This window comes from Manis javanica, chromosome 4 (genome assembly GCF_040802235.1).
Source record: "Manis javanica isolate MJ-LG chromosome 4, MJ_LKY, whole genome shotgun sequence".
Classification (NCBI taxonomy): domain Eukaryota; kingdom Metazoa; phylum Chordata; class Mammalia; order Pholidota; family Manidae; genus Manis; species Manis javanica.
Genome location: NC_133159.1, coordinates 4,365,846 through 4,391,343, shown reverse-complemented (window position 1 = coordinate 4,391,343; position 25,498 = coordinate 4,365,846). Strand labels below are relative to the sequence as shown.

Sequence of the window (25,498 nt, the reverse complement as noted above, 5' to 3'; positions counted from 1 at the left end):
ATTTTCTTTACAAACTTTCTAAAGGAGGTGGTGGGAAAAGGGAAATACAGTCAATTCTATGTTACACTCTTACATTTTTAACAAATATTCCTCCCAAATAATACAAGGACTGTAGGCAACTTTCAGTCTAATATACTCCCTTCCATTTTCCATGTGCTGTTGCCCAATGTTTTAATTTTAGTTTGTTTAAACCTCCCACGTTTGTTATTATGCTTTTTTCTAAATCTTTAATCCCCACTTCAGTCTTCCCACATTCACAGCGGTTTTTGTTTGCTTATTTCATTGTTGCTTTGTGTGATGTCCTTCCTCTTAATGTACAGGCATTGAATAGCGTGCTCAGCAAATTTCTGTGCATGTCCCCTTCTCTTATTGTGCATTGTTTTCCCTTTACTCTTGAATAATAGTCAGCAAAATTCAAAGTGGGATGGGGTTTTCCCTCAGCACTCTCAGGATGTTGCTGCTTGTGTATCCTGGCTTCTGTCGTGCCGAGAAGGCTGCTCCTTTGTAGGATACCTGTCTTTTCTATCTTTCCTAACATGGACAGACCACTTTAAAGATAGCCTCTGTGCCTTTGGTCCTGTGAAGGTTCACTCCAATGAGAGTTTTATCTTGCTTGCAGCTCGCTGTGATTATTGAAGCTGCGTATTCTGTCTGTCATCAAGTATGACAAAATTCTGCCAGTCCCTCTTTGAATCATCTTTGCCTCCCCCGTGATTATTTTCCCCTGGCATTGCTCTTACTCATTATCCATTCATCTAACAGTCTGTACTGAAGGCCTGATGTGTGTTGGGTGCTACCCTAGGCACTGGGGGCACAAACAATGGACCGAAACAGCCAGAACCTCCTCATGGGATCTGTGTTCTAGTGGAGGAGACAGGCGACCCACAATAAGCAGAAGTACGTCTTGCTCACCAGCAGACTCCAGATGTGATGAAGAAAGCAGGTACCGGGTCAGCAAAAGACGGGGGCTGACGAGCCTATCACGTCTCCCCCTTCTTGTTTTCTCTCTCTGCGAGGCATTTTGAATCATCTCAGATCTAGCTTTCATTTCCACCTTTATACAGCTGTTTGTAACGTATCCATTTGTACCGTTTTCTATGGCTGCAAAACAAACTGTTACAACCTTAGCCGCCGAAAACAGCACCCCTTGATTCGCATGGCCTCACCGGGCTAGAGCCCATCACATTCACTCACCTGCCCGAGGGCTCCGCGAGGCTTGCACTTCAGCGCCGGGAAGTCTTGGAGGACATCTTAGAAGTCTCAGTGAAAATGTTTACGATGTCAATGATCGTGTGTTTTATTTCTAGTTTTACCTGGCTTCTTCTCATTTTTTTTTTTTTTGACTTGTGGATCCTCTTCCATCTTGCTTCTCTCTCACTCTGGCAGATGGAGAACTGTTTTCTGTTTCTGTTGGGTGGTGGGAATGTCCCCCCTCTACTTCCGGGAGCTCAGGGCCCAGTGGCCTCCCTGGTGGTCTGGCTGACCCAGGACCAGTCTTTATGGCACGCTCTCTGCTGAGGCAGCACCATTCAGATCTCGCAGCCTGCACAGCCTTTATGCTGGGTTTGGACCCCCCACTGGTCTTCCTGCCCCGGTTCCATGGGGGACGCAGTGGTTCCATGGGGGACGCAGCCTTCCTCAGCTTGGCCGTGAGCCACTGCACGCAACTGTCTTGCGAAGAGCACACAGCGCACGGAGGGTGTTGGTCTGATTCCAGTTTCCTGCATCTCTGGCTCTCGAGGCCTCGAGGCCTCGTTCTTCTGTCTGGTGTCAGATCGCAGCCCTCCAGGCACCTGCCCACCCCCTGCCCAGAGCCCCCAGGGTGTGCTTCTCGAGCTTCTAGTCTCCCTTCATTTATGGCACCTGGCAATTCCCTTTCCTTCTTGTGAGCCTCACCCATGTTTTTTTTAATGTGATAGATTTTGCCTGACGTTTCTGGGTGTTTGTGGGGTTTGTGTTGATGAAGGCCTGCCATGTGGTCACAACTTGAGCCCTCCGGTCCTCGCTGCTGCTGGAGGGCTTCTGGACGCTGTGGGGGAGGGTACGCTAGGTGGGTGGGGGGAGGTCCATGCCCCCTGCCCAGCCTCCCAGAGGACCTTTCCTGGTGGCACCTGAGTAACACTGACGGATAGGGAAGGTTCTGTGTGTGGCTACAACAGAGTTGGAAAGCCACCATTCCAGGGTCCCCTCTGTCCTTCCCGGACCCCTCCCCACTCTATGGAACCCTTTGTCTTGCAGAAGAAGTACTTCCTGAGAAGGAGAAAATTCTGGATAAGCTGGAGCTAAGCTTGATTCACGGCAGAGGGGACGGCAGTGATTTCAGGCCAGGTTTGGGGCTCTGTGTGCTCTGTCCTGTGTCCCTTGGTTTTTTGAGGCCATCCCCTGGACGCTGTCAGGCCCCTCCGACAGCCTCCTGGGTGCCATCCCCTCGGCCTCAGGCCCTGATCCGGGCTGGTGGGTGGGAGCCTGGAGCTGGTCACAGAGCTTGGCCGGAGCATCATCGGCAGCTCTGCTGGAAGCTTTGTGCTGGAATGTTCTGGAACAGCCATCCTCAGATCAGGCCCTAAGGCAGTGCTGCTGTTTTTGAATGTAAACTGCTTTTAACAGTGCAGTCACCTCGACCCCCACCCCAGGTGCTTCTGACCTGGTGGGGGAGGGGCCCTTGGTCCCCCGAGCCAGACCGCCCTGCCCAGGGCTGAGGGCGCTGCTGGTTTGTCTGTTTAAAGCCCCTCTTGGCAATGCGCCTGTGAGCATGGGAGACGCGACTCCCGCTTGCCTTTGGGTCCCCTGTGCTTGGCAGAGTGAGGCTACTGGGCTGTGAGTTCTGGATGGATGAATGAGTGTGGCTCTGTCCTCGCACAGATAACACCAAAGCTGAGGAGAAGGAACCCATTGAGACACAGCAAAATGGTGACAAAGAGGAAGACGAGGAGGGCAAGAAGGAGGACAAGAATGGGAAGTTCAAGTTCATGTTCAACATTGCAGATGGGGGCTTCACAGGTACTGAGTGAGGCGGTGGGCAGAAAACTGGGGATGTTGGTGTCCCAGGTTCTGACTGTGTGGGTCCCCAGAGTCTGGGCTGATGGTTATTTTATACTAAAGCATGAGTGGTTGGTAAAAGTCCATTCCGTAATCTTTCCCAGTAATCCTGCACCACTGAACCTCCAGGGGTGGGGTGATGGTAGGTGGTGAGGGAGAGGCTTTCCCAGGCCTGCCTCTGTGAGAGGCCTTATTCTTGTCCCCTTGGCTGACTTCCCAGAGCTACACACCCTGTGGCAGAATGAGGAGCGTGCTGCTGTGTCCTCGGGGAAAATCTACGACATCTGGCACCGGCGCCATGACTACTGGCTGCTCGCGGGCATTGTGACGTATCCTTGGCCAGACCAGGCTGGGCAGGACCTCAGGGATGGAGGTGGGGTGCGTGGGGTGAGAAGCCAGGAGCCAGCACCCCAGACCAGGAGCCAAGGGCCCTGTCCTGGTGATGGCGACGGTGCCAGTGCCGGTGCCTGTATAGCAGCCCATCCCCTTACTCTCCATGCTGTCTTCATCCTCACAGCGGCCCTGTCAGATTCCATTACACAGAGGAGGTGACAGATGCTCAGAGAGGCCAGGGGGCTTGCCTAGGGATGCATAGCTAATAGGTCACAGCCTATCCCTCTGACTCCACAGCAAGTGCTCGTAACTCCTCTGTGATTCAGACCCCAGCACCTCCCAGTAATGACTCCTGAGGGTGCTTCACCATGTAGAGGGTTTCATTCATCCATTCACTCATTCATTCATTCGGTCAGTCTTTATTGATCACTTACTGTGTGTGAGGCACAGAGGATGTGGCCAGAACAACATCCCCAAGTCCTGCTACCTGGAGCTCATTTCCTGGGGGGAGATGAATGCCTGAAGCTAGTGATGTGTGGGGTTCTGCGGGTAAGGCAGGCAAGGGGCGAGTGGCAAAGGGAGCCCTTGGTGGGGGCTGCATTTCCTGTGGGTGGTCAAGAAGGAGGCTTTTGTGCACAGACCTCACAGAGGCGAGGAGAGGGTCTCACAGCTACCCAGGGAGAGCCTCCCAGCACAGCCGGCCTTTGTGACAGCCTCGAGTGGGGCTGGTCATTGCAGTGGGAGGTGGAGTGTTAGAGAGCGGTGGTCAGCAGACCTTCCCAGTAAGGGTCCAGGGAATGGACCGTTCAGGCTTTGCAGAGCGACCCCTCCGCTCGGCCGTGGTAGCAGAGCCCCGACAATACATACATAAATCAGTGAATGTGGCTGTGTTCCAATAAGACTTTACTGACAAAAACAGACTGTGGGCCGGATTTGGCCTGGAGGTCGTAGTTTACGGGTCCTTGTTGTGGAGGTCAAGGCGTTTGGAGCCACCTGCCTGGGTTCAAATCCTGACTCTGCCCTTCAGTGACTGAGACCTTGGGTGAGATAACTATTGTGCCCCCCTTTTTCCCTCTGGAGTATCTCAGGGAGGACGCTTCCTGCCTCTTCCCAGCTTGTGGTGGTGGCCTGTAGCCCCAGGTAGGTCCCGGCTTGTAGCCCCATTCCTCCAGTCGCCACCTCCACCGCTACATGGCCTTTTTCCTGGGCATCTGTGTCCAAATTTCCTCCTCTTCAAGGACATCGGTCACTGGATTAGTGCCCACCTGCACCCAGTCTGGCCCCTTCTTACCTTGATTACATCCGCAAAGACACTCTTTCCAAATAAGGCCACACTCACTCACAGTTCCCGAGGTGAGGATGCGCCGTTTCCGGCCTCCAGGCTGGGGACGGAGCGGTCAGCCCCGGGAAGGCTGGGTGCCCTGTCTGGGCCCCCGAGGGCAGCTGTCGGTGTGCTGGTGGCCGTGCCCTCGTCATCCGTGTGCTCATGTGGCAGCCGAGGTTAATGACCGGCCTGAGAGCAGACAGCCAGGATGCCGGCCCCGGGCTGGCCCCCCGCCCCCGCCCCATGGCCGGGTTTGCCCTTAACGGTGCCCCACCAGGCATGGCTATGCCCGCTGGCAGGACATCCAGAACGACCCGAGATACATGATCCTCAATGAGCCCTTCAAGTCTGAGATCCACAAGGGCAACTACCTGGAGATGAAGAACAAGTTCCTGGCCCGCAGGTTCAAGGTCAGTCCCGGGCAGGGCCAGTGGCTGCTGTGGGGGAGGGGGCAGCAAGAGGTTCATGTGAGCGCCTGGGGCAAAGGACTTAGCAAGCAGCAGCCCCCATCCCCCAGTATATCTGGACATGGACCAGGCTGTCCACACTGGGGTCATGTGGTCAATCAGCCGGTGGGGTCCTGTGGTCCCTGCTCTGGGCCAGGCCCACCCTGGGTGATGGGTACTGAGCTCCCGGCTTGGTGAGGGCTCTAAAGTATGGCCCAGATAAGATGAGGGTGGAGACCCGGTGGGCGTGTGTCCTCTGGCCCTCCTTTCTGCCAGAGGCCTGGCTTGCGGGGGTGGGCGCTGGCGGAGGAAGGACCAGGCCAACGCTCAGTGCCTCCCCACTGCCCCCAGCTGCTGGAGCAGGCGCTGGTCATCGAGGAGCAGCTCCGGAGGGCCGCGTACCTCAACATGACCCAGGACCCCAACCACCCAGCCATGGCCCTCAATGCCCGCCTGGCTGAGGTGGAGTGCCTGGCTGAGAGCCACCAACACCTGTCCAAGGAGTCCCTTGCTGGGAACAAGCCTGCCAATGCCGTCCTGCACAAGGGTGAGCGGGCCTTCGCCCTGAACGCAGGCCCACGCACCTTCCCCTGCCCGGTGGGTGAGGGCACTGATGGGGCACCGGGCTGGGGGCAGAGTGTCTGCCCAGAGGGGTAGCTTCCTGCCCAGGATGGGACGGGCCGTCGTCTAGGCCCTGCTGTTACTGGTGGGGGAGGGCGGCCCTTCCTTCTCTGGCCTCTTCTGAAGGCTCCATGGAGTCCTGGGCTCGGGGAGGCAACCCAGAGAAAATTCCATTGTGAATCTCTTGTTCCTCAAGCTCAACAATATGCTTTAAACATATTCTCTCTTTAATCCTTGTAATGTCCTTAAGTGGGACATTTACTGTCCCATTTTTAAAGATGGGGACAACTGCCCGAGACCTCCTGGGGTTCAGGCCTCTGACCCTGTGCTCCAAATCTTTGGGAGGCCCCCAGGCTGGTCAAGGTGAGGGCAGGGAGTCAAGGCCACGCTCACACCGGAGTGCCTGGATTTTCTGGCAGGTGTCTGCCGAGGCAGCTCTGCTTGGGAGCTCTTGACCGTGTTGCCCAAGGCGGGCCCGGGCTGCAGGCCTCCCCTGGGAGCCAGAGGCCGGCTGGGGGCCTGGAAGGAAGCCCTGTCTGGCTCTCATCTCTGCAGCCCTTGGGCCCCTGGGAGAAGCTCTTTGGAAGAAAACCCCTCTTTCCCCAGTTGGCATCCCTGCTTTGTGGGCCTGGGAGGGCTGGTGAGGAGCCACCCCGGGGTCCGCTGCCCAGAGAGTGCCGTCACTCATTCCTGTAAGTAAGCATCAGCCCTGCCCACACCGTCGCAGCCTCTCCATCCCTCCGCAGTCCTGAACCAGCTGGAGGAGCTGCTGAGTGACATGAAGGCAGACGTGACGCGCCTGCCCTCCATGCTGTCCCGCATCCCCCCGGTGGCCGCCCGCCTCCAGATGTCAGAGCGCAGCATCCTCAGCCGCCTGACCAACCGAGCCGGTGACCCCACCATCCAGCAGGTCAGGTTCTGCCCACGCGCCCTGGGCCTGGGTCCCCCCACGCCCGTCCTGGGTGCCCTGGGGGTGGGGCGAGGGTCGGGGCGCAGGCCTATGACCTTTAAATCTGAGTCCTTGCCTCCAGGGCGCTTTCGGCTCCTCTCAGATGTACAGCAACAACTTTGGGCCCAACTTCCGGGGCCCCGGACCGGGAGGGATTGTCAACTACAACCAGATGCCCCTGGGGCCCTATGTGACTGGTAGGTGCCCGTCTGCTCCGGGCAGCATGTGCAGGGGAGCCCTGCGGGGACCCAGCATGCTCACTGCACCAGACAAGCCAGGTTTCCCCTCTTTTTGACAGATATCTAGCCGTCCCCGAGATTTCCCTCTGTTGCAGCGCTCATTTCCAGCTGAGGTAAGGCTTCCCCGGTGCTCCGCTGTCCCTGGTCCCCTCCTTGGCTTGGCGAGTCAGGCCTGGCCAGAATCAGTCCATGTGCTTGAGTCACACCCTGGGGCCTGCTGGGGCTCCGGCCCACATGCCTGGGGCCCCTCTGCCCAGGGAACTGTCTCCAGACCATTGTGTCTGCCCAGGCTTCTAGGCATTTTCCTGGGAAGCTGGGAAGGCACGAAGGGGTGGATGCACAGGCAGGGTGTGCTCCTGTGTGTCCACGTGGGGGTGGGTGTTTGTGTGTACATGTGTGTCAGTGCGCACTTGTGTCCAGGGCAGTGAGTCAGGGACCACTGCCCCCAGCCCAGACCCTGTCTCCCCTCTTCTGCCTCCACTGCCCTGCTGGGAGGTGGGTGGCTAGGACATCAATGCCCTGCACAGGACCAGGAGGGGTGGCTCAGGGTTGGAGGTAAGTGTTCCTGGCTAGGAGGGGTGGAGGGCTCACTTCTGAGAAACATCCAGTTCTCTCTGGCGTCTTCCCTGTGGGCTGTCAGTGGCCGCCAAGCCTTGTCTGTCCTGAAAGAACTGTCGCTCAGGTGGAAGTGGGGGAGGTTTCCAGAGTGGCCGCCCCTCGGGATGCCACTTCCTAGGGACTGTGTACCTGGCCTGCCGCCTGAGGCTGGCTGATCTCAGTTCTGGGGCCCCTTCTGACCCTAGTTGGCTGTGACAGGTGGCAGGTGGGTGGCTATAGGGTGTTGGGTGTCTCCCCTGTGGAGATCTGGTCACCCCACTGCGTATGTAACCTGTGATCTGCCTCTTGCAGCCACGCCTGCTGGGCCACCTACCTGACCCCCACGGGAGAGAAAAGCTACCGCCTTTTTAGGAGCCACCTTGGGACAGAAAGGGCGAGGGAGCAGTGCCACCATATGGGGGATGCGGTCCTGTCCGGCTGGTCCAGAGCCCAGAAGTGCCACCTCATCCTGATTCCAGTGCACCACACAGTGTCACACCCACACCAGGACGGGGCCCTGGCCGCCTTGGCCAGAACGACTTCCTAGAAGAGATTTCATTTATTTGTGCATCTTTTGCACTTTCCTGTTGAAAACTTGAACGAGTTTGTCTTGATAAAAGTTGAGTGACACATGTTGGGGCCTAACCTGCAGCCCTGCGTCTCTCTGTCAACGGGCTCCAGACCAGAAGGGAAGCTTCCAGAAGCCCTGCTGCTGGCAGACTTGGCCTAGCCGGGGAGAATGCAGCGTCTGCCCTAGGAGCCCTCAGGGTGCCCCTTGCCCACCCATCCTGCCTGACTGCCCATGCTCTGCCCCTGCCTGCTTGGGGCCTCCCGCGCCAGGTGGGTCAGGGCTGGGGGGCACTGCCTGGCCAGAGGGTAGAGGCCCTGGGTCAGGGCGGGGCATTTATTCCACCCGCTTCCCTCCAGGGCTGGAAGCCACCAGGTACGTGCTAGCTCTGGGGGGTAGGAGGCTCTGTTGGCAGGTGTCTGTCCCTGCCCTGGACTATGTTGTCACTTGCAGAGGGCCTGTGGCTCCTGCCCTGCGTGGCAAGCTGCGGCTCGGGGACTGGGGCTGTGGCATGTGCTCCCGGAATGGGGGAGGGCCTTGTGCACGTCTGCCTAGGGGCCTCCAGACCCTTCTTCTCAGGCCACTGTGGGAAGGGATACTGTGGTTAGCATCCCAGCAGGGAGGTCACAGCAGCCCAGGAGCCCCTGGCCCTGCCCTGTGCCCTGGGAGGCCCCTCACCTGCCTCCAGGTACACACTCTCCGTGCTGTCTCATGGCTGCAGATGAGGGGAAACCAGGCCACCCTCTGAAGCCTGGATTTATCTCTGTCCTCTTGTCCCTGGAGAGGCCTTGGTCTGGGCACTTGCCACCTGGGGCAGGGTACCCTGCCCTTGTCTTCTCAGGTGGCCTGGGGAGAGCTCTGCCTGAGGCAGGGTTCTAGACCCAGTGGGCTCTCCCATCCTCCCGCTGGAGCGCTCCGGCTTCCTGCCTTGTTGGCTGCCAGGAATGCCGTGGGAATCCTGACCTGACCCTCCCCAGCTGGTGGGGTGACCCCTGTGATGGCCCCAGCTGGGGGCGGGGAGAGGGGTGGGCCAGGCCGCAGCCGGTGTCTGATGCTCCCTCAGGCCTAAGTTCACCCGGAAGGGGTCTCTGAACTTTGAACAGGGGCTCCCTGGGGAGGGGCCCTGGGCGCAGAATCCTGTCTGAGTGAGAAGCAGGTTGGGTCTGGGGATGCTGGTACCAGTGGGGGCTTAGCTCAGCTCCCTGGCCAAGATGGGGGCTAGGATTTGGGGCTTGTTTGGGGGACACTTGGGTGACTGGCTGGCCATCAAGATCCCCAGATGTCCTCATCTGTACATGGCTCTCTCTCAACCCCTGGAGGGCTGGACCCCCAAGGCCCTTCCATTTTGGTGTTCCCGTACTCCAGTATTGAATTTCCAAGGCTGACTCAACCTTGGCCTTGCGGGTGGGCCGGGTGGGGTGCATCCCGGAAGTGGCATGCAGGTTTCCAGGACACGCCGTACCAGTGGCTGACCTCACCTTCTGGGAAGGGTGAGGTCATTCCAGTCCACTGTGGCTCGTCCAGAGCACGTCGACATCGTGAGTGTTGTGCCCTCTGGGCAGTGCCTCCCTGCAAAGGTTCTTGGCTCAGGCCACCAGCGGGGTGACTGCCACAACCCCCACCCATCCCAGGGCCCTGTCCTGCTCCCTTTTCAGACTGGCATCACCCCTGTGGCTGGCCTCATTGGGAACGTGCCAGCGTGCCCTGGCCACAGTGGACGGGTCCTGAGTGTCAGGCCCAGAGGCACATGGTGGCAGGTCAGGGGTCTGCATCCCCACTGCCCCGCGTCCACGGGCTGGTGGTCCCTGCCCTGCCAGCACTCCCTCCCTGGGAGCCGCCCTCTGTCCCAGTGTCCCCCCGCAAACTCCGACCTCATCAGTCCCCTCTTTGCACTTCTCTGCCATGGCTGGCCCCCCCGGCACTGCCTGGTCCAGGGAGAGCTCAGCAGTCCATGATGGGCACCCCAGAGCTTGGGAAGGGGGCTGCAGATGGTTGGGGCAGGGGCTTCTGCTTGACTGGTTTTGGAGAGGATCTTAAGACTGTCTGCTTGGTTCATCAGTTACCGCCTGTGGAGTGGGGATGGGGGTGGCCACCCTCTTTGGCATCTTCAGGCTGGGCTGGGTCTTTGCTGCTGGCAGGATGAGGGCCGTAGTGTACAAGCGGAATCCCAAAGTGCCAGCCTGCATTTGTTTCCAGACACCTTTTTATTTAAACCGGTGCCCAGCAAGGTGTTTGTCAAACTGCCTTTGGGACAGGGTCTTGGGAAGCACTGCCTGCTGGGCTTCCAGGTGACAAGGGGGGTTTGGGTTGGACCTACCGTGTCCAGAGGGCCTTCCTCTCACGCGTGCCCACCATGGAAGCACATCTTGAGACCCCCTGGGCAGACCCTCCCTGCAAGCCACCCTCTGAAGTTCCTTTGTTTTCTGCAGATTATGCCTAAGGTCCTGGTAATACCCTCTTGCTCGTCGGAGGCCCCTTCCCAGGGCCCTCTGGGGGCTCCCTGGCCTGGGTTGGGGGATGGCTAAGTCTTGTCGCAGTGATACCTGTAGCCCTTGCTGAAGGTGGGATCCAGGGCTCTTTGAGGGCCTGAGGGTGCGCTAGGGGACTGGACTGCCTCGTGGGTGCCAGGAGTGAGGTGTAGAGGGACAGGGCTTGGTCAGGATGCAGGGGCCGAGGTTGTGGCCTGGCCACGTCCTAGGGTCCCTCCCTGCACCTGCAGCTGTCCTGTGCCCACCACTCTCTCCCTTGAGGAAGCTGGTTCCTACTCCATTTTATAGTCCCAGAAGTTTACGAGTCTTGGTGCATCAGCCCAAAGTTATTGGCGTTGTGTTCTGGGTTTTTTTCTTAGTTTTCAGATTTTTTTTAAACAAAGTATTTTTTTAGGTGCAATAACCCAGAAAGGGCCCGTTGGGTGTATGTGTATGTCCTGAACCCTGACATCGAGATGACAGCCCGAGCCCCATGGCTCCTCTGCGTTCACGTCTGGAGATGAGGGAAGCCGCCCGCTCCCGGTGCGCCAGAGCCCCTGGGTGTGGGGACGCAGACCCCAGCCCGCAGCGGGCCCAGCCAGGAGGGGCCGGGCCCCTTGCTCCGGTGCAGCCCCAGGCCAGCGGAGGGTCCCGCCTGGGAGGGTCCCGGCTGGGGCTGGAGCCGGAAGCTGAGTCTGAGTGGTGACGCGCCAGTTCTCGGGAGCACGTGGGGGGCTCGACAGATTGTAGCAACACAATCCCGACTTTGTACTCTGTGTCTGTGTCTTGGTTTTCTGTGTTTTAATAAATCCTTTGGGAAAGGATTCAATCAAACTGTTTTCCTAGATTTTCACTGATCTAGGATGGGGATGGGGGCCGGAGGCAGGGAAGGATGTGGTCACTAAAGCCACCTTCCACCTGAGAAAAGGCCCTGACAAGGCTGAGAGGCTCCCTGATAATGGGGCGTGCCCCAAAGGGGATGTGTGTGGGGTGAAGCCTGCCCTCGTCTGCACCCCTAAACACATGCACTGAGCCCCCAGTGACAGCTCAGAGGCCTCCCTGGACCCTGGACCCTCTGTCTTCAAAGGGTACAGCAGCCCCCAAGGAGCCAGCGGTTGGCAACAGAGAATGTGGGTTTGGGGGTGGCTCACCCTGCACCACTTGGGAGAAATGGGGGGGTCTGCCTCTCCCTGAGAGCTCATTTTCTGAACCTACCTTTGGCACCAGGCTCAGGAGTCAGGGGTCCCCAATCTGCCAGTCTCTTCAGGTGGCAGCCACCCCCAGCCCCCTACTGCCACTTCTGCTCCGGCCTGGCTCCTGACCTGGAGCGTCACTCAGCACCCTGGAAATGAGAGGCACTGAGAGCCGTAGACCCCGATGGGCTCGGGTTTTATTTTGTCATTCCATAAATACAATGGCTGTGTCTCGGCTGAGTGTCGTCTGGAAGCTCGGGGCATATGGCCATCTCTGCCTACACAGGGGATGCAGTTAGCTGAGGACCCGCAGTCATTACAAAAGAGAGAAAAACACATCAGGTGTATGTATGACTGGGAGAGGGCAGGGGGCAGGCCTGTTGCTCCCCAGGACCTGGGGTCCGCAGTGGATTTGGGATGGTGGTGGCTCCGTGTGCCAGCGAGGACCGAGCCCACCCCTGCCCCCAGGGCCGGCTTGCTTCCTGCACAGGCCCTCCTGGAGGGGACCCCCAGCCAGCCTCAGCCCACTTGGGGCCCAGGCCACCCCACTGGGGCCTGCCTCCTCAGTTCTTCCTTTTCTGGGCTGATTGCCTTTGGGCCCCCTTGACCCCCATCCCCCGCACTCCATCGCCCTCTTAAGTCTGGGGACCCTCCTCTGGGAAGCAGAGCTGTCCTTCCTACAAGGAGGTGTGGGACCATAGAGGATGCCCGAGAACCGGGCTACGCACAGCGCCCCTGGGCTGGGAAGCTGCCTGGCTCCTGGCACTGGGCCTTATGGCCTTGCTGGGGCTCGGCCTTCTCATCTCTCGGCAAATGTGTAGTCAACAGGCGTTCAGCCTTCCCAGGTGTGGTTCCCCTTGGGCATCACCGCAAGCCCTGGTCCATCCACCAACAGTGGGCAGGCTGGGGGTGGCAGTGTGGGGAGGCCCGGCCACTCTCCCAGTGAGGGCTGGGCCATCCGGCCTCAGCATGACCGGACTGCCTGGCCCAGGGGACGCAGTCACTGCCTGGGATGGAGGCCAGCCCACTGCAGGGCTGTCCGGAAGTCAGACACTGACCCTTGTGACAGTGGCAGGTGCCACAGGCCTGGGACTTCTGCTGGGACACACTTATTGCCCCCTCCCTGCACCCACAGGGTGAGGCTTGTAGGACACTCGATGGCGAAGACTCCCAGGGACCTGGTTTTCAAGGAGGGGGCCTGTTCTAGACTCCAGGGTCAGCACAAAGGTCAGGAGTGCGGACAGTCATGTCCCCTGCCCCCACCTTTGTGGCTTTCTTAAAGCCAGTTCCCAGGCCTCAGCCCAGCCAGGCTGGACTGCAGGCCCTTTGAGAAGGGCAGGGAGGAGCCTTTCTGAACAGCACCTTCTCCGAGGGGCCACGCAGGGGGCGCTGTGTCTGTGGGGTGAGCGTGAGGGTGTGGGGTGCGCCTGGGGCACACTGGGCCCCCTGGGAGGGGGCTAGTACATTTGTAGAGCCTGGCTCCCGTCCCGACAGAGGCAGCAAAGGCTGGGGTGCCGCAGGAGCTGGGCCTCCGGGCACAGCCCCTTCCCTTCTCCATCTGCAATCTCCAGGTAGGTCTGACAGTTCTGTCTGCTCGGCCCCGCTCCAGGCTGTGGGGCGAGGGGGGGAAGGAGCAGCCTCAGCCATCCTGCCCTCGCCACGGTGTGGGGGGTCCTGGGAGGACCACCGTTGCCTGTCACCTCAGTAACCAGCTCTGAGCACTTAGCGCTCTGATATGGGCACCTCACCCTGGCCTGACCTTGCTCACGAGGGTACTGCTCCAGGGCGGGGCTCCTGGGGTCTTTTCCTAGATCGTGGGGCACCACTGCTGAGTGTTCAGGTCCCTAGTCCCCGGGCACGCAGCACGGGACCCCAGGCACCTAAGCATGGCCTCTCTGCGGACCCTAAGGCCACCACCCCTGGCAGGGTGGGGCAGGCTGCCCTGTGCGTGGTCAGCAGCCAGCCCAGCTAAGCACGTACAACCTCGGGGCCTTCTGGGGCAAGGACAGGGTTGGGTCAGCACCTGTCAGGGAGAGTGGGCAGGGCCCTGGAGGGACCTGGCCTGGAGCGCTCCTCAGGCCCCCTCCAAGTGTGTCAGGCTCATCAACTACGGGTGGGGAGGGAGCCGGTGGGCCGATGACCCCCAACTTTCTGTGGGGCCCATGCTGCAGAGCAAATCCCCCTGGCTGCCTGCCCCTGCCAGCAAGGGTGGGGGTGGGGGTCAAGAGACAGCTCAGGAAGCCCCTCAGAGACCCCCTGGGGCAGGCGCCAGTGGTGAAGGGGAAGAATCTGAGGTCAGGACCCTCAGAAAGTACCTGGAGCCCTCGGCAGGAGGGATGTTGAGGGGACCCCAGTGCGGAGGGCCCCCTGAGGTCCGGGTCTGACATCAGGGAGCAGCTCTCTGCAGAGGAGAGGCCAGTTCTGCCCGCCGCCAGCACCCAACCAGTCCGGTCTGACCCGGACTCGGTGGGTCTCCAGGGGGCGAAGGCTGGGCAAGAACATGGCGGCTTCTTCCTGTGGGATGAGCAGGGCAGCAGGCTGGGGAAACGCCTCGAATGTCCTTAATCAAGGCCGTCTTCCCCGCACGAATCTGACACTGGTCCTGCGAAGCAGCGGGGGTGTCTTGCAAGGAATTTTGGGATCTTTGCCCGATGACATCTTGTCACGTTGTTTTCTTTTGGATGCAAAGCACACTCTTGACTTGGCATCAAAATAGCTTAAGCGAGCGGACAGACTGGGAGGGAAACGGAAATGGCCCAGGCAATAGCCTGGCTTCTTAGGATCTGTAGTCCTTTTTGCTGTAGGGTTTATTGCCCAAAATGCTATCGATCTCGTGGATAATGGAAGATGACAGTTTTGGAAGGACCTGTGTGTGAAGACAAGAGCTAATTGGCACTCCACGCCCAGGACTGGCCTGGCCTGCAGAGGCGATGGGCACTGCCCCTCTGGACTCCCGGCGTCCCACCCGCCTCCCAGGCTGCTCTGCCCCCCTCACACCAGGCTCCAGCTGGAACAGATGTCACCACACTGCTTGTGTCTTCCAGAGGGCCTGTCCTGGTTTATACTCTGCCTGTCATACTCTGGAACCTCCTGAAAGGCATAAAATGCAGCCTCCAAAGCCAGGCACCTGCTTTCCACACCCACAAACTGCTTCTCCCAGCTGCCGCCACCTCATCTGACAGAGGGGCAGTGACGGGGATGCAGGGGCTGTCTCTGACCCCATCCCTCGTTTGTCAGCCAGTCCTGTTGTCCAACCTTCCCAAACATGTAGGATCCAACCAGCTCTCCGTCTCTAAACCACTGCCGTCCCTCCCCTAGGACAGTTGTCACTGCCCAGATCTCCTCCCGCCCCTTCTGCCCCCCAAAGCGTTCCCTCCACTCAGCAGCCTGAGGGACCCTTTTAGAATCTAAGGTCACACCCTTCCTCTGCTCGTGGGGGGCTCACCTCCCTCACAGGTCACCAAAGCCCTCGGAGGGCGTGGAGTGCCCTATGGGATCTGTCCCCAGCGTCGAGCGTGTCCCCTGCCCCGGGCCCACTGGCCTCACTGATGTCTTTCAGTTGGCCTGGAATGTTCTTCCCCAGGTATCTGCCTGGCCAGCTCCTCACCCAGCAAGTCTGCTCACATGCCACTTTCTCAGTAAACCAACGCTGACAACCCTCTTCAGCCTGGGCCCGTGGTGCCACCTCCCCTGACCCCACCAGACTCCCCTGATTGAGCTCCGACACATTTCCTGATTTCATTATTCCACACGTTTAGTCTCACTGTCCCAGCTGGAAGGCAAGCTCGTCAAGAGTGGGGCTCTTTGGGGGCTCACTGATGTGGCCCAGGTGCCCAGAGCAGTGTTGGGCACAGTAGACAGTAGGTGCTGGCACACAGTAGGTGCTCAGTACCTATGTGTTAGGCAGAAAGACAGACATGAGAGGCTGCAGAGAGCATAAAGCCAGGAAAACCCACTAGAAGGAAGCCAAAGAGTCGGCCAGATGAAGCCAGACAGCCAGAGAGGACTCACACTTAGTGAGTCAATCAAAGTTGCAAAGGCCAGGAGTGACGTGGAGTGTCTGGGTATTCCCCAGATGAAAAACAAGTCCCCGGATGAAGAGGAGCATCGGAGCCCGGCCCGTGTCTTCGCTGTGCCGTCAGAGCAGGCCGCCAAGGCCCAGGATGGTCAGTCAGGGACTTCTCTGCCCTGCCCACGAGCTCCGCTGCTCACCCACCTTCAAGGAGGCCCTCCAGTCGGGCGGGAGGTGGGCCAGCGGTCCTGCCACTGTGACATCTACTCAGCCTGCTCTTCTGTCATTTAATCTACATGCTGTTCTTCTTCTTCCAGCCCCTTAATCAGTTGGGTAACTTTGTAACCAGGACAGGAGATAGACCTCTGAGGTGTGAATGAGGCTGTGTGGTTAAAGAATGCCAAGACCCGCATCAACACCTTCACCTAAATAACCCTAGTCTTAAAATGGAACGTCAAGGGATATACGTCATGCCTTATGCTGACTGTAGCCCAAAAGGCCCTACAGAACCCCAAACCCTGAAACATGTAAGTGAGCCTTTCTCTTGCCACATTTCCCTTTCTTTGAGTGTGTACCTTGATTTTTGCCTTAAATAAAGACCTCTTACTGCTCAACTTGCTACGTTTTGTCTCTGCGTCTTGTCACTTTGCTGTTTCATTCTGTTCTGCAGACTTAAGCACAAGTCTTCCCTCTGTCTCTGCCCCACTCCAGATAAGTAGGGAGGGGCTGCTGAGAGCTCTGATCTGGGCCTGCAAGTTCCCGCGCCTGAGAGACGCGACAGGACCGCAGCTGCACGGCCATGCTCTTCAGCAGCCTGCCTGTCTCACCTGAGGCAGCCCCCTCTGTTACTCTATTACAGGGTGCAATGAAATTTACTGTGCTTTCCATCCAACTTCCCTGTGTCTCCACACCAAATTCCTTCCCAACATTATTTGCTAGACAAAGACCGTGAGGGACCCAGCCCCAGACCCACCTGTATAGCTCCAATGTTCTCCATCAGCTGGTCTGCACTGGAGGCGCCCAGGAGCACGGAGCTGACCCCCTCATTTCTCAAGCACCAGGCTGGGGTAGAAGACAGAGGTGAGGGGGGCACCCACTGGGGGCCCTTCCCAGTTTGGCTCTGCTTCTAGGTCATGGGCTCAGGGGATCGAGGGGGCCTGGAGGGGGTGTTGGGGAGCCCTGGGAACAGCTTCCTTGGTGGAGAGGTGGCCCAAGTTCAGGGTCCCCCATCCTCCTCCTGCTCCCCATGGTTGGCTGCTGGAGGGCGTGGCCCAGGCACCCGAGGCCTCCCGACAGGTACCGCGGAGAGGATATCAACGGGACGCTGGCCCCCTGCCCAGCCCGTTACCTATGGCCAGCTGGGGGAGGGTGCAGCCCAGGCGCTCGGCGATGGCCTGCAGCTCCTTCAGCTTGGCCTGCTGGCGCCGGCCCTCCTCGCTCAGGATCTTGTCCTTCAGCCACTGGTAGCCCTGGTCGGGGTGCGGGGAGGACAGCCCACAGGTGAGGGTGGGTCCCCAGATCTCTGTACGTAGACGACTTATGACTGGTGCCAGGGCAGCATTCCCCTCCTCCCCAGGCCCAACCACGTCCCTCTGGGGCCAGCCTGGGTCCCCGAGCCAGGACAGGGAGGTGGACAACCCGACCTTCCCTTCTCTCAGGAGGCCTGGTGCGTGGGGAAGAGGCCCCCTCACCCCAGCTGCGGGGGAGCGCCTTCCCACCTGCCCCCATCCTCAGGACCGCAGTGCCTCCCAGGGGGTCCAACTCTGCTGTAGGTTGGGGAGGAGTCGGGGTGGCTGAGCCCAGGCTGGGAGCTCCAGTGTAGGACCTGCCCTGGCCTGGGCAGGCCTTTCTCTGCCTGCTCATTGTCACCCAGTCCCTGCAGTCTGGAGAACCTCCTGAGACCCCACTCCAGAGAGGTGTGCCTGGGGTGACAGCTGATGAGGCTCTGCAGCCCCCAGCCTCAGTGATGGGCCAGAGAGAGTGGGGGGTGTCCACCAGGGGGAGGGGCATCCCAGATGGCATGTGTGGACTTAGCCCAGCTTGTGAATGTTGAGCTGAGGTGGGGCTGGGCAGGGGAGTGAAAGGGCTTCCTCCCCGGGGTCATGTCCCAGAAGGTGGGTGGCCCTTCCAGACATGGGGTCAGGCCAGCAGGACCTCTGAGTCCCCCTGGCCCGGAGGCCTGCCACTGGGAAGCCCTGCTCAGCACCGAGGTGGGCTGCCCAAGGCCCCACTGCTCCAAAATGCCCGTCCCTCTGCCAGCTCTGCTGCTCACCCACCTTCAAGGAGGCCCTCGAGTAGGGTGGGATGCCACTGTCGTACTTTCCAGAAACGATGCCGCAGGCCAGAGGGGACCAGGTCATGGCGCCCACTCCTGGGAGAGAAAAGCCAGGCAGGTCAGAACGAGTGCGTGGGGTGGGGGTGGGATGGAGCGGGCGTCGGGGAGGGGCCCACCTATCTTGTGGAAGAGCTCAGGCAGCTGCACCTCCACCTTCTCACGCTGGAACATGTGGTATTCAGCCTGCTCACAGATGGGCGGGATCAGGTTGAACTGCCGGGCCACCGAGTAGGCCTCCTGTGGACGGAAAGTGGGCCAAGGACGGTCGCATCCAGTCAGCGGGTCTGGGGCCACCGGGCAACAGGGAGGAGACTCAAAGGCATCCCAGAAAACAGCTGGCCCTCCTGCCACCCCTGCCCCCCACCCCAGCCCCACTCTCAGCTTCCCTGGGAGCCTGTCAGGCAGCACCCTCTGTGAGTCAGGAAAAGGGGGTGGGTTGTAGGACCCCAAGGCCAAAGGCACCGTGCGGAAAGCACACCCCAGTGGTGAGACATGGGATCTGGTGCTCACTGGCCAGGTGGCCTGGGGCAAGGGTCCTGCTCCTCTGCACTCAGTTTCCCCATCTGTCGTGAGGGTCAGTGAGCCTGCTGTGTTTGCAGCCCTCGGGACAGTCAGCCCGTTGTGCTGTTACTGTTCTTATCATGGTCATTATGCCGGGCCCGGACCTGGGCTGGGCTGTAGCAGAAAGCACAAGGTCAGCTGGGAGAGCAGCTGCACCAGCCCGTTCTGGGACTTGGAGTGCACGGCCTGGACTCCACAGAACCCCCTCCACTCCCCCCGGATGGGCAGGAGCCAGGCTCCAGGGAGCCTTGTGTGCCAGTCCGAGAGGCCCTCTGCCCAGCTTTCAAATCTGTAAAATGGGGTGAGGATGACATCTATTGAGCTCTGCTCCAGGAAAATGCCTGGTGCTCATTATTGCTCCAGACACCAAAGGCTGATTAATACCATGGGCTTCCAGAGTTGTGTTCAACTTGAAAACCCTGTTTATGTTTTTTGATGAAGCAGAAATCAGGGACTCACTGGAGGGGAAACCCCTCCCAGTGATCCTGGGATATGGGGAATTCTGGGGGGATGGGGCACGGTAAGGGGTCTTGTTCTTCAGGTGGGGAAACTGAGGCTCAGAAAGGATAAGCCATTTGTCCAGGGCCACACAGTGCTGGGTGTCAAGCCAAGATCCCCATCCACAAGGCCTGCACACATAACCACCACGCGCCACTATACTGTCCCTCCCCTTGGTACCCAGTAATCCGTGCAACGGGACAGCACTGAAGCCCCAGCCCTGGGTGCCTCAGCCCTAGAGCTGGGCACGGAGCCCCTGCTCATGGCTGGCATACAACGAGACGTCACCATACCATGATCTCCATGGAGCTCCAGCGTGACGTGCCCCAGTACATGGCCATCCCCTGGTTAATGACGTGGGTCATGGCGCGCACGGTCTCTGTCACGAGGGAAGGGGAAACTGCAGTTGGGGGTGCAGCTGGGGGCACGGGGCCCAGCCTGGGGACATTCCGCAAATACAGGCAGGGCGCTGTGAGGGAGAGGGGGCTGCACAGACGTCTTGCAAGCAGTGTACCTCCTGGCTCTGAAGCCAGGGGTGGCAGGGGTTTTCTGGGATGGCAGGAAAAAGTGAACTGTAATCCAAGAAGTCAGTTTTGAAAACAGTTTCCATGAATAAGTTACAGGTTTTGTGGGATCTTTTAAAAATGAATTATGGATGGACTGTGACACTTCTGTGGTGGACGGGAGGGATGAGGGAGAAGTGAGGTCAAAGATGTGACGCTAGACTCTAGAACTTCCCCAGCTCTCTGGTTGGGGAAGAGCCAGGGCCCCTAACCGTCAGGAAGAACCGGATGAATGGGTTGAGGTCACGGCCAGATTGGCAGAGGGCACAGTCCCTAAGCACAGGTCTCCGGCTTTGGGTGAGTCCAGATGCCCACTGGGGTTTGAGGGACTGGATGGAGAGGTGATGACGGCATCCGTTGGGACAAAGGGCAGGTCAGGGGCCTGGGGAGTCCCAGGCGGAGGGGTTGCTGCAGGGTGGAGCCCCCCTCATGTCTAGGGGAGCCAGAAGGGGACATGGGAGCCCCATTTGGTCCACGCTCTGGCTTCCCAAACCAGCAAGGGACCCTCTCTCCACCTGCATGATGGATTCTGTCTGTACTCAAAAAAGCTTTTGAGGAAAATCTGCCAGTTACAGTTCCCTCCAGGCCTTTCCAGCCCCGTGGGGATATTGTGGTTTTTAAAACAGACTTGGCCTCAGATTTAAAACTGTGCCCGTGTCTCCCGGCTTTGCGGGGAGGCCATGCCACCACGGCCCCATACAGTGCTTGCAAGTCCCTTGCCGAGGGCAGCGTGGGAGGTGGGCTGAAGGGCAAGTGTTTCTACCAACAAAGCAGTGACATGGACCCTGGGAGGCCCCGTCTCTTCCAAGGGGCTCGCTCATCATTTGCCTGTGAGGTGGGGGAGCTGGGGTCCCCGAAGACGGCAGGGGGCCAGCGGGGAGAGCTGGAAGGAAGGAGACCGCTGGATTTGTTCTGGAAGCTCCACCTTGGAGTGGCACAGGCACCTTGTCTAGCAGAGGGAGGCAGCTCTATTATGGGGTGTCACCTCCCCCCCATCCCCATTCCCTGATCACCCCTCTGGCTGCAAGGGCCTGTCTTTCAGTAGAAAGCTACAGTAGCTGGGGCTTCGGAGGTGGAGGCCTTAGCAGGTTCCCATGCCTGCAGGCCAAGCCCTGCGTTCTCCTTCCCTCCAAGGCCATGGCCTGGGCTCCTCTCCGCCCATCCCTGGGAGGAGGGCTGGCAGGGGGCACCCCACCACCGCCAGCGGGCCGCCTGCTCTAATTGCCGGCACCGTTCGACATGAAGCAGAACGGTGCTGGGCCGGAAGGCTTGAGGGTCCCAGGGGGATATCTGCCCACATCTGGACCCCGAGCCCAGGCTCCCAGCCCAGCCATCCTTGGTCAGGTTCTTTAGAAACACTCTGGGGTGCACCTGTGCCCATGCAGTGTAACTGCCCGATTCTTTCAGCCAGGGCTCAGGGCCACATGCCAGAGAGAGGGAAGCAGAGGACAGCCCCGTCCACCAGCCTGGTGCCCACATCCCTCGAGCATAGCTGTGTCCCCAAGAGTGCGGCTGGACAGTGCGCTGCAACGCCCCTTCCATGCACAGGGGCCCCACCGGGCACCACGGACAGGCCGCCAGGGCAAGAGCCTGCAGCTGGCCTCAGAGCCCTCACACGGCAGCAGGGCATTCTGCACTTCTGCCCAAGCCCCAGTCAGTGGCCCCAGAAACAAGGATAATTCGGGGCAACGGTCCTTCTCAATATTTAATGCTATTGAATAGGAGCGGGAGGGCCAATCCTCCCAGTGGCTGCCCAAACCCAGGGCCTCTGCTCCATCGCAAATAATACATGGGAAGGGTCAGGTGGCAGTGCCAGGTGGCAGGCAGCAGCCCAGCTCCCTGGGAGACCAAGCCGTGCCCTTGGTGTGGGGTCCTGGGAGCCCTGAGCTGAGGGGCAGGCAGAGACCAAGCATAGCCACAGGCGCAGGGTTTCGCCAGCTCACGTTGTTATCCTTCAAGGAGGAAAATGATCCCGTTTTGATGGAGAGGCGAGGCCGCATGGCCAGGGGTGAGAGTGGCAGGTGGCCCAACCCACTCAGGGAACATGAGCCCCACGCAGGGCATGTGTACTAACGGGACCAGCGAGGGATGGGACGTCTTGCCGTTGGTGGTTTTTGCTTTGAGGCAGGAGCTCAGCAAATGCCAACTACGGAGGAGATAAGACTTGGGACCACGTGTCCTGGGATCCCCGGTATGTTCACTCCTGTGGGAACCTGCTCTCCCAGCCCGTTCCCACACCATCCCAGGGGTAGGTTTCAGGCGCTGATCTCAGCACCCCCAAATCAAGAGGAGGCCCTGCAGAGAGCCGGCAGACCCCCAAACACCAGGGCAGTGCTAGGCAGGCAGGGACATGCACAGGACAGGGGAATGAAATGACGGCGTGGGCTGGGCACGGTGGGGGTCCACACCGCTTGGCTGTTCCTTCACTGGCCAGGTGTTCTCATAGGGCATTTGGTTTTCTTAGGCGTTTTATGGAGAGGTTTGTCATGGGGGAGATAGTGAGTCATGTAAATAGAAACACTGTCTCATAAAACGCAGCTTGGACACCGAAGTCAATAGTCAGGCCGAGGGTACCGTGTACCTTCTATGATGAACGTCCTTGACTTGGAGGAACTAAATGGGTCCCCTGGTGATAAAAGAAAGATTTAAACAGACCAGAGTTTATAGTTGTGGGGACAGCGAGCGGCATGGCGTGACGAAGGGCAGTGGGAGGGAGGCACAAATCACTTCTCACAGAATACGGTTTGTTAAAGAAAAGCAAACCACAGACAGATACATATATCAACAAATGAAGAAAAAAGAACTCGAACACAACTTAATTTTCCAAGTCCCTGAAGCAGCAAAGCACAAATGAGAAGGTGCGGAAGCAGGGGGTGGGGGAGACGGGAGGGGGCGAGGCCGCGGGACTGGAAAGAGTAGGGGGCACCAAAGAAACCAAAGCCGCTTTTCAAAGCGCCGCGCACTTTGTGAGGGACACTCATCCCCCTGAGCAGAAGACCCCTAGACCTGCCCCAGAGCCGCCACGTGAGGACGTCATTCAGACATGAACAGCCCAGAGGACAGAACATCCCACACAGTTCTAGGCCCGGGGGGGCCTCAGGGCAAGGACAGGAACGCAGCCTGCAGGTGGCGGGGTGCACCTGCTGGGGTCACGGTCAGGCCGAGCTTGGGCCCGCCCCCGCTTGCTCCCCCCACCCGCCTGGCCCTCCTCTGGTGGCTGGCCTTGGTGCTCAGTGGGGGCCCTGTGGCCATCGGGGCCTGGGGTTCAGCAGCTTGCATCATTTTGGAGCCCCGCCTGGTGAGCTGGTGGTTCCAGAGAGAACCTACCTTCCATGGGTGTGTTGGGGTCTGGGCGGTTGGCAAACACCACATCCACATACTCTAGCTGCAGCCGCTCCAAGGAGGCCTTCAGACCTGGGGGGGAGGTGGGGGACACTGTTACCATCTTCACAGACATTTCTGGGCCCTGTGGGCGCAGTTCAGGGAGCAGGGCACGAAAGAGAAGAGGCCCCTGTCACCAGAAGCTGTCACACAGCTGGCGGGGGGACACTGTGTTAGAGAAAAGCCACAATAGAAGTAGGCACACACCCTGGAAGGGGTGGGGGTGGGGTCCACAGGCCAAATGTCCTGTGACTAAGTGACAGGGTCCCACCCTAGACTTCCTGGGGGCCAGCCAGCAACCACGCAGAGGGAGCTGTAGCCGTGTCTATGGTGCCCAAGGCCAGCGGTGCTGAAACACCCAAATGATGAGCCCCACCCATCCCCCTGCCTCATCTCTCACGACTGGAAGGGTCCACCCTGCGGGAGGTGGCGGGGGGAAAGTGGGCCCAGAGCACTGGGTGCCTATAGGCTGGGGCCCTGCGTTGGCTCATGCACGGAGTGAGGTGCTACGTTTTCTTTACTTCTGCATCCACAGGAGGCTGCTGTGGGTTTAGGGGGCCGTGTGGAGTCCCAGGCTCCGCCTCACCTTCTATTATGTGCTTCCTGGAAAGGCCTCTCTCAGTCTCCGCTCTGAAACACAAGCCGACAGCATGTGAGCTGTTGCAAACAGTTTTGGGGAAAATGTTTATGATGCCATGTTAGGCGAAGAAAGTAGGTCAGCGCATGCCACGTGAAGTCTGACTCCATGCACAGCACGAGGCCACAGGGCCACGGGGCTGTGCTCATGTGGGTGCGTCCCTGGCTGGCCTGAGCCAGTGGGGTGGCTGTGGGGCATGGAGTCTTCTGTTTTTCAATTTGCCTTCAATTTGGAGGCTTCTGTTTGGCTTCAAATTTTTTCTAAAAATTAAGAATGAATAGTATTTGTAACTCCTCTGAAGCAGGCTTTGCCCAGAGGAGTTATGGGGCCAGACCTGGAGGCATGCAGGGGTGGTCTGAGGCCCAGGGAAGGTGGAGTGATTTGGACAGTTCACAGATTTTCTGTGTTTTCCATAAGTTTTATGATGTTACTTTTGTAATCAGAAAAAATAAACACACTAAAGTAAAAATAAAGAAGTTTGAGTAAAAGGCGACTCAGCCAGGGCTACTTTTCCGGAACTGAACATCCCTCATGGGGCAGGCAGGCACCCTGGGGCAGACAGCTGCTCAAATGCCAGACCCTCCAGCCCGGCTTTGGACACTGGAGGACACTGCTCTGGGCCCGGGCTCTCCTGGAGGCTGGACGGTCCAGTGCCTAGACAGATGCACTGGATGACTGCCCCTGTGCCAGCCCCCACCCGCCTCCTAAACTGGGGTGTTCACAAATCGCAGGGCCATGGCCGCTGGGCCTGACCACTGGCCAGGAGCACCACCCAGGGCTGCACCTACTTTCCTCCCCAGAAGATCTTTGTGGTGATGACGAGGCTGGATCGTCTGTGGAACAGAAAAGGAGTGTGTTATTGGGGTGGTCCTCCCAACACCCTGCTCATCTGGGGCCTGCAAAGGGGTGCTTCTTTACCACTCCACCTGGAAGCAACTGACTAACAGAGGATGCAACTACCTAACCACTTGCATGCAACTAACTGCATACATGCAACTAACCACATGGATGCAACTAACTAACCACATGGATGCAACAGTGTAACCATGTAACTCTAAGTCAAGCAGTGTGGAGGCAGATTGAGTCAGAGGAGGAGACTGATTCAGGAGAGGGTGTAGTGGGGCAGGGGCATGGCTCAGGGGACAGCAAGGCCACCGCCCCAGTGGATCATGTCGGGGGAGGAGGCAGGTAGAGGGTGGGGTGAGAGCAGGCTGACGAGGGGGGAGGTTGTACAGGGCTGGGGCAGAGGGGGAGGTGTCTCTGGAGAGGACACCAGGAGGTTAAGGGCCGGGCAGTCTGGCCCCTCCCTTCAGGCCAGACTATGTCTCCGAGAAGCTGTGCGTGGGCTGGCTCTGGGGTTCCTGGAGCCACTGAGGGAGGGAGAAGTTGGGGGCAGATCCCTGGGTTGTGAGGGGGCAGAGCGGTGGGCTGGCGCTTGGGCAGCAAAAACCCCAGGGAAGGGACTGGGTTCCGGTCCTTGAATTCCCAAGAAGCTGATGCTGACACCAGTGAGACTGGGGCATAGATGATCCCTTCCCGGCCACATCTGACCTTCACCCTTCCCAAGGGAGTGTGACAGTGGCCCCCTGGTTGTGTTTTCTTCCCACCCAGGGGGAGGGCTCAGAAGCTGGGGCACCCACAAGTGTCACCTCCAAGCAGGAGCAATGACCTCATACATATCTCCCCGAAGTCACCTAAGATGTAATTGGGCTTTGCTAATATGGGCAGTTTCCT

General features: G+C 59.1%; 2 protein-coding genes across 11 annotated transcripts in view; one reads left to right on the top strand and one right to left on the bottom strand.

Annotated features, from left to right (window-relative positions):
- Positions 1-11,434, top strand: part of CHD5 (chromodomain helicase DNA binding protein 5) — a 56,929-nt gene extending 45,495 nt beyond the window's left edge. For 3 of the 6 annotated variants that reach the window (XM_037000169.2, XM_037000167.2, XM_037000171.2), the window contains 9 exons: positions 2,239-2,328; positions 2,863-3,000; positions 3,260-3,368; positions 4,974-5,106; positions 5,494-5,689; positions 6,510-6,673; positions 6,795-6,909; positions 7,011-7,064; positions 7,861-11,434. In XM_037000169.2, coding sequence (XP_036856064.2) covers positions 2,239-2,328; positions 2,863-3,000; positions 3,260-3,368; positions 4,974-5,106; positions 5,494-5,689; positions 6,510-6,673; positions 6,795-6,909; positions 7,011-7,018 — 953 coding nt within the window. In that variant the 3' untranslated portion in view covers positions 7,019-7,064; positions 7,861-11,434. The remainder of the gene's footprint in view (positions 1-2,238; positions 2,329-2,862; positions 3,001-3,259; positions 3,369-4,973; positions 5,107-5,493; positions 5,690-6,509; positions 6,674-6,794; positions 6,910-7,010; positions 7,065-7,860) is intronic. The other 3 variants (XM_037000170.2, XM_037000168.2, XR_012129942.1) reach the window with 2 other exon arrangements.
- Positions 11,435-11,955: 521 nt separating this feature from the next.
- KCNAB2 (potassium voltage-gated channel subfamily A regulatory beta subunit 2) overlaps positions 11,956-25,498 on the bottom strand; it is an 84,460-nt gene continuing 70,917 nt past the window's right edge. For all 5 annotated transcript variants that reach the window (XM_017653819.3, XM_017653821.3, XM_017653823.3 and 2 more), the window contains 9 exons: positions 24,553-24,597; positions 23,714-23,757; positions 23,074-23,160; positions 19,477-19,562; positions 18,241-18,361; positions 18,066-18,160; positions 17,138-17,258; positions 16,763-16,851; positions 11,956-14,643 (listed from right to left, as the gene is read on the bottom strand). In XM_017653819.3, the coding sequence (XP_017509308.1) occupies positions 14,554-14,643; positions 16,763-16,851; positions 17,138-17,258; positions 18,066-18,160; positions 18,241-18,361; positions 19,477-19,562; positions 23,074-23,160; positions 23,714-23,757; positions 24,553-24,597 (778 nt within the window). In that variant the 3' untranslated portion in view covers positions 11,956-14,553. The remainder of the gene's footprint in view (positions 14,644-16,762; positions 16,852-17,137; positions 17,259-18,065; positions 18,161-18,240; positions 18,362-19,476; positions 19,563-23,073; positions 23,161-23,713; positions 23,758-24,552; positions 24,598-25,498) is intronic.